The 18,999-nt window shown below is 36.9% G+C and overlaps 1 protein-coding gene across 1 annotated transcript; it reads right to left on the bottom strand.

Moving 5' to 3' along the window:
* Positions 1-3,421: 3,421 nt before the first annotated feature.
* On the bottom strand, positions 3,422-18,982 carry LOC306988244 (uncharacterized protein; the record flags this gene model as incomplete). Its single annotated transcript, XM_079593050.1, has 13 exons — positions 18,796-18,982; positions 18,252-18,518; positions 17,854-18,144; positions 17,361-17,651; positions 16,314-16,408; positions 15,621-15,678; positions 9,522-9,782; positions 9,155-9,433; positions 8,470-8,757; positions 7,733-7,999; positions 7,366-7,644; positions 6,389-6,682; positions 3,422-3,564 (listed from the first exon to the last, which is right to left on the bottom strand). The coding sequence occupies exons 1-13, from the start codon at positions 18,842-18,844 to the stop codon at positions 3,422-3,424; spliced, it is 2,862 nt and encodes a 953-aa protein (XP_079449176.1). The 5' UTR covers positions 18,845-18,982.
* Positions 18,983-18,999: the final 17 nt, after the last annotated feature.

The raw sequence follows: 18,999 nt of genomic DNA, 5'->3' as shown, positions 1-18,999 counted from the left end.
TGACCCAACTTGGACGTCATATTGACATTCAACATTTGACCTTTGAAATGGGTAATTTTTTGGACGTCTATGACAGGTGCAGGAAATTTACATGATTAAAGGTAGGGTTGGTAATCCTGTTCAGAAACATTTTTTTTTTATACTGGGTGAAATGGTCCTTCCATTCTGATAGTAGTCAATACATTATGTGTTCTGAAAAAGGAATGAAAAAAATCTGACCTCTGTAGCAGCTGTAGGACAGTAAAAACTCTGACCAATCACTGCCATTCGGTGCGAATGTAAAGAACCAATCAGATGCCTTCATGTCTCGTGCCCGAGCACCACTGCGTGCACAGCCCTGCTTTTATTCAAATTTGTTTAAACTGTCTTTATATACCAATACATAATTAAAATGCAAGTACTCTAAAAAAAAAGAGTATAAAAATCGAGTGACTCTAGACCGTTTAATCTGCATTAAACACAGCTCATTAATTCCATTCACTCCCACCTAAAAACGGGTGCGCGACTGCGCGCACGTGGGCAGAGCCAGTAATAGCGGCGGTAGTCATGGCGACGGAGAGTGACAGTCGCCTAAGCCAATCCTTTGTTTCGTCCCGAATGGAAATAATGAGCTGTGTTTAATGAAGATTAAACGGTCTAGAGTCACTCGATTTTTATACTCTTTTTATCAGAGTACTTACATTTTAATTATGCATTGATATATATAGAAAGTTGAAACAAATTTGGTAAAAAGTTTTTTTATATAAATTCTACCTACCCTACCTTTAATATATAATATTTTTTATTTACAAATATCAACATTGTTGTTATCAGCATGATTAATACATATGAATACAGATTATTAATAATTATTTAAGATCATTTTCCAAAAACTCCATTTGATTGTACAGTAGAGCATTGGTGCTTACAACGCAATATCATGGGTTCGATTCCCAGGGAAAGCAAGAACTGATAGGAATATAAATGTGTAATGCAATGTAAGTCACTTTGGATAAAAAGCATCTGCCAAATGCATAAATGTAAATACAGTGGTACAGAAAACACGTCCTCCACCCTTTTGAAACATGGGACTACAGTTATAGAAGTTGTATAAAAACAACGTAAAATTTGTCTAAATTTGATGTTGAAAAGACGTCCACAAACGACCACATTTGGACTATAAATAACCCTCACACGGACGTCCCACGGATGTCAACATTAGATGTGCGGTAGATGTAGCAGTAATGGTAAATTGATATCTTCATTCATTCATTCATTCATTCAAACCTTTATTTAACCAGGATAAAAAAACTCCTTAAGATTAAAAATCTCTTTTACAAGTGTGTCCTGGCAAGTGGCAGCAGTGCGGTTTCAAATACATAAAGAGACACTGATATCTGTGTCTTGTAGAGAAATATAAACAAAAAAAGCCCTTCAAATTGTATTTTTTTTAATCTGGCACTGAAAGAGAATAATAAGCTCAAATAATCATCAGTATTTATGACAAAAACACACTTGAAGTTCAGTGTTCTGCTCTAGATTTCAATACTTTCTGAAAGAAATAAACATATAAAGGCATAAAGTATATATCTCACAAATATATATGAAAAATCGGTTTGTGAGAAGTTCTATCAATCGTGTACCTGATGTGTGAATATGTGCTTGATCTCGTTAACCTTTTCTGGATCTGATGTCATAAACCACAATACTGACAGTAGCCACGCCCACCAGAGCAGAGAGGACCAATCGGATCACAGCTTCAGTAGGACCACAACAGTGGACAGAGTCTGAGGAATAAACACATCAAACTGAGATCAGACCCGTCAATAAACTTTAATATCAAAAGTTTTCAGTCATCACGGTCTGACCTTTACGGAGTAAAGAGCACCTTAGGTACATAGCCAAGCTTTGGTTTAACCCTTTCACTCGTAAGTTTAAAATATTCTAACTGACCCCCCAGCGTGAGTTTTTAAAGGGGGGGTAAAATACTTAGTTTCAGTCAATCTCATGTTAATCTTGAGTACCTATAGAGTAATAGTGCGTCCTTCATATCTCCAAAAAGTCTTTAGTTTCATCATATTTATAAAATAAAAATACAGCTTTCCGATTCTAACCGGAAAAAGCCGAGGTCCTTGATTCTGGGCGTGGGCGGAGCTATAGAGTCAAGCGGGGGCGCCCGGGAAGGTTTGCTTATTATCGATCGTGGTGCGGTAGGCCATATTACTATATATATATAGTATTTGGTTTGCAAATCCAGCGACGACCTGGGCCTTGTTAATAAAACATTCGTCACTGAAATGACCAGAACACAAAACCGCACTTGCCACACTCCTTTGCTGTCCCGGAAATACAAACTGCATCCACTGTTCCAGTAACACTGGGTTCTTTGGGAAGCTGAACAAGGTAAACTTTCCCTCACATCCCAAAACACACTTTTTTGGAGACATTCTTGACATCAACCATTCCTATTTAGCGCTGCTGATGATGATTTCCGGTAGTAGCGCGTCGATGCATAGATATTATATAGAGATATATGATGTCTATGCGTCGATGAGCGCGGTCTTTCTCTCCTCTGGTCGACGTGTGCGTGAACGCGCTTTTCCGAGAGCAATGCTCATATAAGGAGTTCCACTCTGGTCTACGTCATTAGATCTACGATAGAAAAAAACCAGCCGAAACGTGTTGCAATCCGGAAGTATGATTTTCAGCACAGAAATTCTCTGTTATTCGTTCAAAATAACTTTTCAAACTTTGGCCATTATTAGCATGAGAATCCATCTCTTTAACACTGTAAACAACTCTGAATACATGAAACACCATTGTACCCCCCCTTTAAGGCGACCGTTATTTAGAACCTGTCACTTTATCGTTTCCATGGTGATTGCTTGTCACGTGACACAGTGCAACCACAACACTGCGCTGAATGAATGAATGATGATCTGCTTTTATGTAATTTTTACTTTTTGATTCAAAATATTCCCAAATGTTTTAGATATAGCATGAAACGCTGATATCCCGATTGTCAAATATGTGCATGTGGAAGTGTTTGGTTGTTTAAACATCTTTATATCGATCGATCGCGTTAGTTGAGCTGTATGCGCGTGATGGGCGCCGCCATCTTAGTTTGTGCCGCTGTTCAGAGAATCGGATCTGTACAACACGTCAATTCCTCCACTTCTCCCGAAATACATGAAAGTAAGTGGCCGGTGAACTGGGAGAAGAATAGAGTAAACTTTAAAGCTACTTAGTTACATAATGTGTATCTGATATGAATAAAACGTGTCTTATTATAATGGAAAGGATTATTATTGTCGCTTCCATAGACATCAGTGTGTATTTTACAAACTCAAATTCATTGTTTTGCTTGTACCTATGTGATTTTATTAAATGCCTGAAACCTAAAATAACCATTATGTGGTTGAAAACACTGAATAGTTGTGATTTATGACAAGCGCTGAGCGCGTCTGTCTCTGGCTGAAAACGAGATCATCCCTGGAAGTGTAGAAGCTTGGCCTAGAAATTTGGTGCAGAGAAGACGGCTGGCGAAATTCACAAGTTCACGAAAGGCTGGTATCTGGTGAACACCTTTACACAATCACACATTAAAAAGTGCTATAAAAAAATCAGAAAACAATGTTGTCAGTGTGTTAATGTTGGAGTCCCGACCCGACCCGTAGCAAGCATGCGATTGCTCCTTCTTTAGAAAGTTAACTATTCGCAAGTTTGCGGTAAATTGCAGTTGGGTTGTTGAGGTCAAAACACTATATGTAGCAGCTGTGAATCAAATAGACTTATAAATAATGTTTGTAATTTTTTTAGTCCAGCGAAGAGATCATCGTCGCTGAAGGAGAATTGATCTGAGGATCGTATGTCAAAATGCCAGCTGATATAGCCAGATGCCATTCTGGCGCGCTCTTAGCCTGGCTAACGCCAGACCCAATTCTCGTTGAGACTTGGGTCTGGGAACCACATGTTCATTTTCTCGTACTTGAGGCGTGGTTTACGAATGCGCCGGCGCCGTTTATTGGGTGCTAAGAATGTCTATCAAATGCGCCTGTACGCTCATAGCCAATCGTTTCCATTATACCAGATGACGTATGTAGAGAAATGGTTTAACGCCAAACGCTGCTCTTTTTTCAAAATAAAATTGCGATCTAAACTACTTAGAACAATATCTAAGGCTGCATCAAAAGGTAGCTTCGCGTCTGCTGCCATGTTGACTCCATAGATATAAACAAACTGCTTAGTTGTGTCACAAAGATGTCGTCATCGTCTTGCTGCTCCCTCCCCGTTCTGTGATTGGTTCCCTAAACGAGGCGAAAATCAGGTCCATGGTTTCCAGACTGCCTTTCAGCGAGAATAAAATCGCGCTGCGCAAAGGCAGTCTGGGGAAACCCAGGCTAGCGCGCTCTGGTTCATTGGTTCATTTCACTACTCTGCATGAACCAATGGCCGTGCAGTTTCACTGCGTGATTAAAAAGGCTTCAGAATTCTGAGAAAAATTATTTCCCCATAACAGCGTCTAACGATGCAGTACGAGGAAAGTATCGAAAGGGAACTATGAATTAAAGAGGCATAACCATAAAAATACTATGCAGCACTATTAAATCTAAGCTAAGAGGAATTCTAGTCAAAACAGTCTCTACCAGTCGATCTACGAACGCCGATCCAAGTGCGCTCGACCATATGAGATTCTACACAGTTCAGCGCACTTGGATCAGCGTTCGTAGATCGACTGATAGAGTCTGTTTTTCAAAGATGGCTTCTGCCTGTATTCGTGAAGTTGACTGTATGTATAAAGCATCTTCTTATTAAACTGTCTGGACACTGACACAGTTCTCAATGCTTCGGTTTGAAGGTAGGGACCCTCATTATTACCGTGTTAGTGTGGGGCTATTTTGAGCCTTGTTAGTGGTATTAACAAGCGATTTTTATTTGTCATTACTCAATGCCCCATATACTAGCGTTATACTAGCGTTATAGGCTAAACTGTTTTTAGAGATACAACTATTTACATTCGATAATCATGAAAACAAATCTCAGATAACGGTTGACTAGTCTGTCATACATAAAATAGATTTTTTAAATTTGCACAATAAGACACCATCTGTTCTATGTAAGCTGATAAAGAGACCGGATGATACAAGTAGAATCACTAGGAGTTCGGCAGGTGGGAATTGTTGGATTACTTTTCGTAGGACTACACAAGGGCAAAGAGCCTTTTCTGTTGAGGACTTCAAACGAACCTGCTGCCAAATGAGTTTAAAGGAGAACTCCGGTCAATTTTAACATTGAGCTCAATTTTTTGTAAATTTGGAGTGCTGTCAATACAGAGAACAACGACAAAAATCGGTGTTGCCTACACTGTGTTATCCTATTTTTTAAATTTGCACCCTATTGACTTCAATGGGGCAAGTTTTAAACCTGCTTTTATTTCTCTTATCATCCTTGATGTGTCATTACAAGTGCCCAGCCATGTTGAGTGATTCCTTAAGAGTGAACACGAGTGAATCTGACTGCAGTAGATGTGAAAGATATTCATAAAAATGATGTTATATCAGCCAGCGCAAATACCTGTATTTAGTTCCTGTTTTCGGTGGAAGTCCAAAGTAGTCGATTGTCGAGTTCACGTGCATAGGTTTAGTTACTATGATCACGCGCGTGAACTCGACAATCGACTACTTTGTACTTCCACCGAAAACAGGAACTAAATACAGGTATTTGCGCTGGCTGATATAACATCATTTTTATTAATATCTTTCACATCTCCTGCAGTCAGATTCACTCGTGTTCACTCTTAAGGAATCACTCAACATGGCTGGGCACTTGTAATGACACATCAAATATGTTAAGAGGAAAAAAGCAGGTTTAAAACTTGCCCCATTCAAGTCAATAGGGTGCAAATTTAAAAAATAGGATAACACGGTGTAGGCAACACCGATTTTTGTCGTTGTTCTCTGTATTGACAGCACTCCAAATTTACTAAAAATTGAGCTCAATGTTAAAATTGACCGGAGTTCTCCTTTAAGGCAATATTTGAAATAAAGTCCTTTACATTGAAGGTAAAGCGGTGGATTAAAATAAACCAGAACTGCACGCATAGTTAAATGTAATAATTTTCAAATGTAAAAGTGTAATGTAAAGTTTTTATTTTTATTTTTTATGTTAGAGTTGAAAGCTCCATTCTAATAATGTATAATTTAGGTAGGTTTTATTTTATGAGTAGTAGTTTTTTTTTTTTTTTTTTTTTTTTTTGTCTAGAAAAGCCTTTCTAGGGACCTGAGATGCAAATTAGCTTTCGCTATACTCTCTATGTGCAGTGCATATTTTCCAGCTTAGACTGGGATCACGCTTTTTTTGTACTGTCCCTATACAAATAAACTTATAAATAAAAATATTAACAACTTACTGTAGTTGCTCTTGATCTCATCCTTAGTCAGATTCTTCTGGATGGTTATTCCCTGGTGCTCCACCTCACAAGTGAACTGGTTGTTCTTCCATTCGTCTGGAGAAACACTAAGGTAAGATGTTCTCTGGAAGGTCCCGTCCTCATTTGGCAGAAGTTCTCCAAGATCCACATCCTCATCGTGCTCCTGTCCATTTCTTAACCAGTAAATAGTCACTCTTGATGGGTAGAAACCTGTGGCATGACACTCAACTACTGGAGAAGAGGGATTCTTCTGTAACAGAGACACTTCAGGAGCTGAAAAACATTGAGAACATTTTTGAAAAAAAAGTTTAATACTACAGATCATATAAATGTATGAATACAAGTATATTTGGTACTGTATATATACATAATTTATATTATATATAAATATTTAATATTTTCTTAAATATATAGGCTACATGCAAATGTGTATATTAATATATACAAAATAATTATACACATATATACGTGTAAACAAACTTTTATTTTGCGACTAATCATTGCCCAGCACTAAAAAAGAATAGAGCTTGAATAGTATTTATCTATTTTGTTTAACTATACATTTTTTTATTTTATTAAAATTTTGTGTAGGCCATAGAAACATCCCTTGTAAAAAAGAGGTGTGCTTTATTGAATGTGCCCTTGTGTACTTAATGAAGCCAGTGAGATAAAACAGAGACAAACACTGGCTTATTATTAGAGATGCGCCGATGTATCAGCCGCCGATATTGAGCGATATAAAACCATCAGAATATCGGCTAATCGGCTAGCATGAAAAAGGCAGATATAAAAAGATGCAATAGTTTTGTGAGAGAGCGCAAGAGCATTTGTTGTAACAAAAAAAAAAAAAAGAGCATTAAAAATGATTTGATGATGCAGATAATTATTTGTGCATCCCTACATATATATAAATGATCTACTTGGTGAACAAAGGGAATTTCTGGATAACAAAGTACCTGTTAACCTGTTAGCCTCTTTCCTGAACGTCAAGAGCTTCTTCAGCCAGTCAACACACTCATGATCGTAGTATTGTTTTACAAATTCAAGCTGGGCTGTGTCATTATTCCACTTCATCACTGTGGGCATTCCCTGTGGTACAGATGCGGTGTATCTGTTCTCCTTCAGGTCCAGTAAGATGAAATCTTCTCCATCATAACCGTACTGATCAAACCCTTGTGAGTCTCCAGTCCTATTTTCCCATTCACATCCATACATCCTCTGATACGTATGAACTCCTGAAGAAGGGATACCATAAGATCTGCTCTTTTTTAATGTACAAGATAATCTTTCACATTTAAATATGTTTAAAGCATTTTAACTCACCGATTGACTGATTGAATGCCTTCATTATAACAGAAATGTTGATTTTGTAGATCTGCTGTAGTTTTTCGCTCATCTCAATGTAATCTGTCCACAGTTCTGTATATGTATAATTCTCCATCCAGTCCTGTCTGGGAATCATCTTCTTTCTGTCACTGTCATAATAATCAATCTGTTCTCCATCCAGTGTCGTTACAGCAGAAAACTCTGGGGTTCCTTCAATCGTCTGTCCTCTTATTTCAGTGAATGTGGTGATGAGCTCGTGTATCTCTGAACAAACAACACAAAGATGTGAAGCTCTCAAACACAGCATACAACGTCATAAGTCAAATTACTGTTTGAGTCATTCACTTTTTCTTTTAATTTCAAATCAATACTTTTGAAGTCACAGATATTTTACTATTTTAGGTATTTTAGTATCATTAGAAAAACACTCAAAATGAATCCTGTGAAACTGTTTTGAAATCGATCATGGTTTTACTATGCTACTTTAAAACCTTTTAGCGGTAAACTTTTTTGAGACTTCACCTTCAAATTTGGACACAACCTGGTTAGACATATTCCTTTGACTTTATGAAAAAATTTAGAGTAAAGTAGTAGTAAAGTAAAGTAATCTGTAAAACTGATCGGAAAATCGGAAAAACTGTCCAGTACGCAGACCTGCGTGTGATATCAGGTGAAAACTATGAATTAAAAAAGGGCATAACCATAAAAACACTACGGCACTATTAACAACTTACTGTAGTTGCTCTTGATCTCATCGTCAGTCTTCTGGATGGTCCCCGTCCCGTGCTCCACCTCACAAGTGAACTGGTTGTTCTTCCATTCGTCTGGAGTAATATGAAGGCTAGATGTTCTCTGGAAGGTCTCGTCCTCATTTGGCAGAAGATTTCCAAGATCCACATCCTCATCGTGATTCTGTCCATTTCTGAACCAGGTAATAGTCACTCCTGATGGGTAGAAACCTGTGGCATGACACTCAACTGATGAAGAGGAGGGATCCTTCTGTAACAGAGACACTTCAGGAGCTGAAAAACATTGAGGAAAATGTGAGAAAAAAGTTTAATACTTCCTGTCATATAAATGTATGAATACAAGTATATTTGGTTTAATGAAGCCAATGAGATAAAACAGAGACAAACAATGACTCATTATTAGAGATGCACCGCCGATATTGAGCGATATAAAACCATCAGAATATCGGCTAATCGGCTAGCATGAAAAAGGCAGATATAAAAAGATGCAAAAGTTTTGTGAGAGAGCGCAAGAGCATTGATATATTTGTTTCGTCCCATCTCATGATTCAATCCATGTTCAAAGAAAATGATTTGATGACGCAGATAAATCGTATCGGTGCATGCCTACTTCATATGTATATAAATGATCTACTTGGTGAACAAAGGGAATTTCTGGATAACAAAGTACCTGTTATCCTGTTAGCCTCTTTCCTGAACGTCAAGAGCTTCTTCAGCCAGTCAACACACTCATGATCGTAGTATTGTTTCAGAAATCTAAGCTGTTCTCTGTTATTATTCCACTTCATCGCTGTGGGCATTCCCTGTGGTACAGATGCGGTGTATCTGTTCTCCTTCAGGTCCAGTGAGATGAAATCCTCTCCATCATAACCGTACTGATCAAACCCACGTAAGTATCCAGTCTCATCGTCCCACTCACATCCATACATCCTCTGATACGTATGAACTCCTGGAGAAGGGATACCATAAGATCTGCTCTTTTTTAATGTACAATATAATCTTTCACATTTAAATATGTTTAAAGCATTTTAACTCACCACCTGACTGATTAAATGTCTCCATTATAACAGGAATGTCGATTTTGTAGATCTGCTGCACACGTTCTCTGATCTCAATGTATTTCTTCCACATTTCTGTAGATGTATAATTCTCCATCCAGTCCTGTCTGGGAATCATCTTCTTTCTGTCACTGTCATAATAATCAATCTGCTGTCCATCCAGTGTCGTTACAGCAGAAAACTCTGGGACAGTCGTCAGGCCTCTTACTTCAGTGTATGTGCTGATGAAGCGGTGTAACTCTGAACAAACAACACAAAGACGTGAAGCTCTCAAACGGCATGAATCAAATTACTATGCGAGTCATTCACTTTCTTTTCTTTTTAATTTCAAATCAATACTTTTGCAGATATTTAATTATTTAAGGTGTCATTAGAAAGCACTCAAAATTTATTATTTGAAGCCGTTTTGAAACCGTACATTGTTTTACTATGGTAATGCTACTTTAAAACTTACAATTTATCAAATTGTACTTTAAGATTTTTTGAGACATCAACTTAAATTTGGAAACACAACTTGGTTAGACATATGAACGAGTATTTTTTGTAAAACATATATAAAATAAAAATTATTAATTCAGTACATTTGCTTTACAGTAAACCTGAACTTCTATAACTTTATATACTTCCATGTTTCAAAGTGCTTTAATTTCTGCAATAATGTGCTGTTTTTTTTTTTTTTTAAAGGTCTCTACTCCAAAATATTCATGATGATAGTGGTGACCGTTAACAGGTTAATTAACATTAAAATGTGCATAACTTTAGTCATTCTTATAGGACTATTCTCAGACTTGTTATAGTTTTGCCTTTTAAATAGACCTGACGTCATTGGAAAATACTGAAACATATTTGAACATTTCAGTGAGAAAAAAAGAAAAAAAAGAAAGAAAAAAACTGCCTTTCAACTCACAACGGAAACGGCAGGCACTGAATCAGATTAAAAAGACCTCATGATTTTCTGTCAGTTCAACAACTTTCTTTTAACTCAAATAAAGATTGAATCAAATAAAATTAATAATAAATAAAAATTTAAATATTAGTTGAAAAAGTTAGACTAAATGCAAATTAGAAATGTTGCCTTGGCAATAAATGAAAAATAAACAATAAAAGTTCAAATTGAAGCACTAAAATTATTAACTGAAAACAAATAAAAAATACTGAAATAAAAATGAAAACAAAAACTAAATAAAAGTATTGATAAACTATAATAAATCTACCTTAAACTAAAACTGAAATAAAAATAAATTAAACCTAAATAGCAATATTTAAAAAAAAGACAAAAGCACATAACGGAATTACACAAAATTACACGTAAATAAACATGAATATACAAAAAAAAACAAAAGCTAATTGAGAATAATAATAAAACTATAGCACAGAGTTCAACACACGGAAGCGGCTGAAGGCCTTGTTGAATTCATCGATTAAATGACTTTATGAAATGAAACTCACCTGAGTAAACCAAAGGTACGCAGATGAAGAGGATGATGAACTTCATTATGGATGAAAATCTTTGTATTTGACACACACTTCTTCAAGTGTAGTCGTCGAAGAGCGCTGTAAAAACACTTCAGTCTTCACCACAGTCTTCACCACTTGTGAATGAACAGGAAGAAGAGTTAATAACGGAAGATGCCGATTCTGCAGAACTCACGTCACTGATGCTCTAGATAAACTCAATACACACGTTTAGAGGAAGCTTTTCTATACACAAAATGTTCATGCTGCCAAAAAAAACATTAAAGGGGTCATGACCTGTTTTTTTATTTTTTATTATTATGTTCCCTTAGGTGCAATTATAGTATTACTATAGTTTTTTTTACAAAAAACTTTTAAAATGTAGTGATTTATGACCTTTCCCCTGTTTCTCATCCTCTGATTCAAACAGTCTGTTTTGGGGGTGTTTCCCCTTTAAGAGTTCAGTGTTGACGCCCACTGTTATGATTGGCTAACGTCAGCGCCTATGCATCAATTATTAACGCCCCCAGCCAGAACATTTGCGGATTCAGCGTATTTAAAAAGTAGTTTAAAGTTTTAAACACATTACTTACAGTTTGCGTCGTCGTTGTTGAGCCCAGAATAGTCGGCACGGACTTATCTTTGAGCAACAGTTTTCCTGCAAAGCCAGCATCATTTTGGGATTTGTTCTCAAAACAGTCATCCTTCAAATGTATAGAACAAACGCTTAAACTAACACTGCCGTGACTGAGACGTCCGCAAAAAATAAAGTGCATCCATTTTCCCCTGACGACTGGATCTTTCGGCAGCGTATTCAAAGATGTAGTTTGTCCACAGCAGGAACAGCACATCTGCGGCATCGTAATTTCCCTGTACACAGACCCACTCGCTGTCCGTCGACTGAACACTTGTGAGGCGCGCAGCGCGCGGGCGCCACAACGATACGAAATGAGCGTAGTTGCCTTGCGCTTTAAGCGTAGTTGTCTTGTGCCGGAGGCGGTCATATGCAAACGCTGGTACGTCACTTCTCACCGTGACGTCACTTCTTACCATAGATCCAGAGCGAGCTGTATTTAGAGCTTGATTAAATAAATGATTCGTTTATAATGGGGACGTCTTAAGCTATGAAACTTGCAGGACGTTTTAATGGTACAAAGACCTCTTATATACCAAAAGATCAAGGCAAATTTGGTTTCTCATGTCATGACCCCTTTAAGGTAGCATGAAATTAATCTCAACATGATCACTTTATCGTAAATTAGCCATCTGTGAATGTGCGAGACTTTCGATTCATTATCCGCGAAAGGGAAATATCGAGAAGAATAACTACGAGGCCTTATTGTGACCTTTTCTTGATTTAGTTTCTGGGCTCTACTAGAATAGGTATAACTTACAAACAGAGCAATTCAAGTTTTGTTTAGTTTTGTTCGTGATATATTTCACACATTTTTGTCATGTTATGTTTAAATAAGTTTCATCAGTAAGAAATGTGTTAGTTAATGCAGGGTCCAAAGATGAGACGGAAAGTTTTAAAGTTGAGAGTAGGGAAATACACTCACACACACTCACTCACAGACACACACACACACACACACACACACACACACACACACACACACACACACACACTATGTATATTTACTTGCATTTCTGTCGTAAGAACAGCTATTCAGCTGATGGACGCTGTGCTGTGTTGTCATGGGAACATCCCAGGTGAAAATAATGAGGAAATTACGTTGTCTTTCGTTGCTCCCTTCACCAAGTGCGTTCAAAACGGTTACATAATGGCACACAAGTTCCCTGCTCACTAAAGTCGCCACTTCAAGGCTCTTCCCTTCGAAGGGAGTAGCTAGGGAACAGGCACTCACTTCAGTTTGTAATTTGCCCATAATATCACTAGTTTCTGCTTCTTCTCCTGTGTTTTGATCAGGAGATTCTGTACTCTTTCAGAAGAAGTGTAATAGCGCCCCCTACCGTATTACAGTGAAAACACGGAAAGCCGGAAAATTCCATCAATGGCGGGAAAACAGTTAATTAACTTGATGTAGCAGAATTAATATTACAATCAATTAACCAGTTCATTCAGCGAACACCCAGTAATGATTGTCTATTGTCTAACTATTTTTTAATACCAAAAAACAGTGCTACTCGAAAGCTAGCTGTGATCGCATTGTTAGACAGACTTTGCAAGCAGGGATCACGTATTCAATACTGACGTGAATGTGCACTACAATTTTATTTAACTAAATCACAAACACATAATGTCTAAACATACACATACACACAATCACGCATATATGGGTAAAATGGAAAGTGAAAGTTAATAAATGAAACCGAAGCAGAAATGTAACCACACATAACAGTCAATAAACCACCTGAACAGAACAAGATGTCTACAGCTTATAATATACCTCGGTTTAAAGGGACAATGTGTAGTTTTTAAAGTATTTTATTAACTAAAATCAATGTGTTTATTCATAAATATGTCCTCAATGGTGTACAATTACCTCTCCCAATGATCCAACTTATCCTCGTACTCGAAGAATTTATTATCTTTGCATGGGACGGGTAAGTCCACGGAGGCTTCCATGTCGTTCCTCCATCTTGTAAAACTATAATAGCAGAGAGGGACAAAAAGCACTAGACCAACACGTTTCCACAACGCGTGTTCGTCCAGAGCCGGCGTAACGTGACTGACACTGAAGCGGACGAGGAGAGAGGCGTAATGCGTGTCGCTGCCCCGGTAAATTTGAAAGGTTGCACTGCACGGTACTTCATAATTCAGGATCACTTATGCCGAGCCACAGGAGAAATGGCAAAATTGAATTTAAACGGAAACGTGACCGGCCAATTCACAAACCGAGAGTAAATAACGGGATAGCTTTACCCAGGTAGACTTTGAAAGGGACTCTGAAGTTTCCTGCTTTCTTCTCGACGGGTAAGTCAATGTTACGGTCTAAATTACAAGCTTTTTTTCATTGCTTGGTTGTGTAATTCATTATATAGGCATTACAGTAGAACATGTATAATTAAACTCGAAGGGCTATTGTTGTCAATGCTTCCTGGCACATAACGGCTACCGTAGTTGCAACACGCGTTTGAAAAAGCGAGGAGCTAGAGAGCACTATTCGTTTGAATGCAAAATACAATTTCACTGTTAGATGGGAGAAACTCATACACACTGTCCCTTTAATGTATGATATAGCCTACTTGCAATGGCTTTGCTGTTCTTCAATTCTTCCGGGTTGAATGAAGAGATGGCAAACTTGTGGTGTTAGTCTGACTCGGTTATGGTCAAGGAAGTTATGAAAGGGCTGGTTGTAACTTGAGGCCCCTTCGACTGCGCAGCGGGGAAAAGGTCCCACGGTCGGACTGGATCTCCAAACTTTTTTCAGATCTTCAGACCTTTTCTTTCCCACACGAACAGCAACCAGAAGTAGAAAGAGAGATGGCTGCAAACTTAGCCAAACTAAAAAATACAATTACACTTGAAAAAAAAATCTAAAGATGGTTTCTGTCATTTTAGGTAGCTCTTATCACGATGTTTTTTTTTTCTTATAAGTTTGGTTTTAGTTAGTTATTTGATGCTATAAAACAGGGTGTGGCGTCATGATTGACAGCTCTGCTGGGGATTGAGTCTATGGACGGGACCTTGATACTTCATGATCACTAATGCTCAGACTCGGGCTTCAAATGACATATGCACCCAGAAATGAAAACTGTCATTATGTTAACCGTCTTGTCAGTCCAGGTTAGATGTTTGAAAGTCTTCTGGATCAAATTTATATGATATTATTAACAAAAAAACTACAACACCATATTTTTAATTAATACAACTTTAAGTGCAGGGAAACCCATTAACAGTAATCGGCATAATACATTCATGCCGTGTATTCTGGGAACTGAAGACATACCATATTTATTGGTGTGGACAAAAGCACATGTCAAAAGAGAAGACTTACATTACAGTACTTCCATACTGAACACATAGGCCTACTTGTATAAACACACTATTAACAACTTTGTTGAAAAAAAGGAGAACTGAACATGTTCTTAAATATTTAATTGTTTTATTTTTTTTTCATTTGAAACTCACAAAAGATATAGCTGTGCACATTGGTGGTGGTTGAGGAGATTCCCCCCTTCTATGTAAAGCGCTCGTCTCAGAAAAAGCGCTATATAAATGTAACGAATTATTCATTATTATTATTAAAACATACAATTTGAAAATAAATGGTATATTTACAAAAAAGTGACATTTTCATATGAAATATATACAAACGTGAGTGGTGAAGGACCAAATCGCACACAGCAGGACATCTAAGGCGCCCATTACACCTGATATTAACACAAGTTTCTGAAGTATTCAGACAGTCTCTGGATGTTCTTCAGCTGTTTGCATTTGCACGTATAATGCGACTCCATTGTGTTTTTATAGACTCAATACCACACATATCTTGTTTGGGAAAACATTCAAACATTAACAATCCATACTTATGAATATTATTCAACACTGAAACGTGTTTTGGTCACACAAACATGATGGAAATTGGTTTGAAAACCACCTGAAGATTCCCAACCGGGTGAGAAAGTGCAGACGACTGGAGGAAACTCTTCAAAGACTTTTGTCAATGAACATCTGCCCTTCGCTTTCACTGGGTAACGGCTCATTCTTTGCTCTCTGCAAAGTAATGATGAATTAAATTAGGATATTTTTAATTACGTGATTTGTATGACCACTGAGAGAACATTTAACCAGTTCCAAATCCCAATTTACTTTTGAAATTATACACACTGGAATTGAACAGTAAATAAAGCAAACAATCTCTTACTCTAAAATGTTGTATAAAGATAAACAATTGGCTTTGACTGTTTTTGTAAATGTAGCTTTTCATTATTGTTGTTAGTTGCATCAAATGCCCAATTGACGTGTGAATTAACAATGACAATTAGAATTACAATTAACAATGTCTAATTTCTTGACATTTAAAGATGTTTTTGAGTCAATTTACACTTGCGTTCGAAAGTTTATCACATGTAAATTTGACAGTGATGGCTATTGATGATAAGGCTGTGCAGTTTAACAACATTATAATAAATAGTAGTGATTTTCATTATTAGTGAAGCGTTAGCTCTGTTTAATTCCACCTTGGTGGGATTTCTGTCAAACACATTAAAATGTCTGTGTAAATGGAAATGTTTGAATGCTTGTGTGATTGCTGAGGACATTCCCATCATCCTAAAGCTGATGAAACCACTTAAATGATAAATTCAAGAGTAGAAAAAAAGACTTGTAAACAGTAAACATATACTTACTTTGATCTTAATGAATATAACACCAATAACCAGGAGGTTTATGAATATTCCTCCTATCACACACACCACCGTACGCAAGTATGCATTTGTAATTCCTTAAAAAATAAAATAAAAAACACTTGTAAAAAATAAATATACAATAATATACAGAAACAGCAATACAAGGCTTAAACAACTAACTGATGCAAAAATAATCAATACTAATAACAAGTTATTAATTAGTCAGATCCTGGATTATATCATTAAGAAAATTTTGTAATTTAAATAAATATGAAATCAAATCAAATATAAAAATCTGATGAAAAACAAACTAAAAGTAAATTACAAATGTTGCCTTGGCAAGTTAAAGCACTGCGATTACTAACTGGTAAAAGACCATTAAAACTGAACTAAAACCTCAATTAAACTTGCAAGACTCTTCTGAAGCCATGTAAATGTTTTAAAATCTGCTGCCTTACATGAGAATAAACCTGTTTGCATAGTGCACTGAGATGAATACCAACTTACATTTAAATAAGCAAATAAACAAAGGAATCATGACTTCGGAAGACTTTACATACAGCCCACAAGTCACAGACTCATTTCATAATATACATGTGTTGTGTTCTTGTCTTGACAAACTCCTTTCCAAGACACTTTCATATATGAATGATCAGACATTGCTGTATATCGTCTTTATGAGAGTCACAGGTTTGGAATGACATCAGGGCGAGTAAATTATGACAGAATGATCATTTTCAGGAGAACTAACCCTTTTAAGATCAGACTAGGCAAATCTATTAAATCGTTTTTTTTTTTTCACACATTAACCAGTTGAAAGGGTTAGTTAAGTCAAAAATGACAATTCTGTCATCATTTACTCGCCCTCGTGTTCCAAACCCATAAGACATTTGCTTATCTTTGAAACACAAATTAAGATCTTTTTGAAGAAATTGGGTAGATTTCTGTCCTTCAGCTTAGTTCAAATGACAAATTAGCCAAATATGACAAGGATAGGATACACTTTATAGTAACCATAAATACTCTACCACACTATTAACAACTTACTGTAGTTGCTCTTGATCTCATCCTCAGTCAGAATCTTCTGGATGGTTTTTCCCCCGTGCTCCACCACACAAGTGAACTGGTTGTTCTCCCATTCATCTGGAGGAATATGAATGCTAGATGTCTTCTGGAAGGTCTCGTCCTCATTTGGCAGAAGATATCCATGGTCCACATCCTCATAGTGATCCACTCCATTTCTTAACCAGGTAATAGTCACTCCTGATGGGTAGAAACCTGTGGCATGACACAGTAGTGGAGAGGAGAGATCCTTCTGTAACAGAGACACTTCAGGAGCTGAAAAAGATTTGGAAAAATGTGACAAATGCTTAATACATCAGATCATTAACATTTATCCATATGATTAACTTCAATTAAATTCAATTTTGCTAAGTTTTTATGTTTTATTGAAGCAATGCATGAGAAAATAAAGACATTAATGACTTATAATTAAATTATATACTTGTTGAACAAAGTAAATTTCTAAACGTCAAGTTACCTCTTCTCTCTAAATCCTCTTTTCTGAACTTCAAGAACTTCTTCAGCCAGTAAACACACTCATGATCATAGTATTGTTTCAGAAATTCAAGCAGTGCTCTGTTATTATTCCACTTCTCCACTGTGGGTATTCCCTGTGGTACAGGTGTGATGTATCTGTTCTCCTTCAGGTCCAGTGAGATGAAATCCTCTCCATCATAAGCGTGCTGATCAAACCCATTTGATTCTCCAGTCTCATCATCATCATCATCATCATATTCACATCCATACATCCTCTGATACGTATGAACTCCTGGAGAAGAAAAGAGGGTAGGGGAGAAAAAAATACAACATGTGCTCTTTTTTTATGTACAAGGAAATCTTTGACATTTTAATGTAGTATAAAGCATTTTAACTCACCTTGTGTCTGATTCAATCGCTGCATTATAACATGAATGTTGTCTCTGTAGATCTGCTGCACATGTTCTCTGATCTCAGTGTCTTCTGTCCACATTTTTGTATATGCATACTCCTCCATCCAGTCCTGTTTGGGAATCAGCTTCTTTATGATACTGTCATAATAATCGATCTGCTGATCATCCAGTGTCGTTACAGCAAAAAACTCTGGAGTTCCTTCAATCGTCTGCCCGCTTATTTCAGTGTATGTGGTCATGAAGCTGTGAGTCCCTGAAAAAACAAAGATATAACAGTTAAACACCACATATACAGATTTTGAATTTGAGACACTAATCCCACTGAAAATAATCCTTAGGTTTCTACTTGTTTCACTCATTAAACACATTTTCTGAGAGTGAATCCAGTTCTGGTACCTTAGCAACTTTACCAAATCTAATTTCTATTAAAACTGTCTCATGATTTCCTGTCAATTCAACACACGGAAGTATTCGAAGGCCTTGCTGACAGAGAACTCATAGCTAAAATGACATTACGAGATGATTCTCACCTGAGTAAACCAAAGGTATGAAGATGAAGAAAATAATGAACTTCTTCATTATGGATGAAAATCCTTGATTCTGACCCACAAATCTTTAAGTGTAGTCGTCGAAGAGCGCTGTAAAACTCTTTAGCCTGTGCTACTGTACATCTGAAACAACAGGAAGAACCGGTTACTGAGCGAAGCAACAACTTGTGAGTAAAAATTTCCTCC

The sequence above is a fragment of the Phoxinus phoxinus genome (genome assembly GCF_949152265.1).
Source record: "Phoxinus phoxinus genome assembly, chromosome: 20".
NCBI lineage: Eukaryota > Metazoa > Chordata > Actinopteri > Cypriniformes > Leuciscidae > Phoxinus > Phoxinus phoxinus.
Note: the sequence above shows the minus strand (reverse complement) of the source record. Positions and strands in the feature narration are given on the sequence as shown.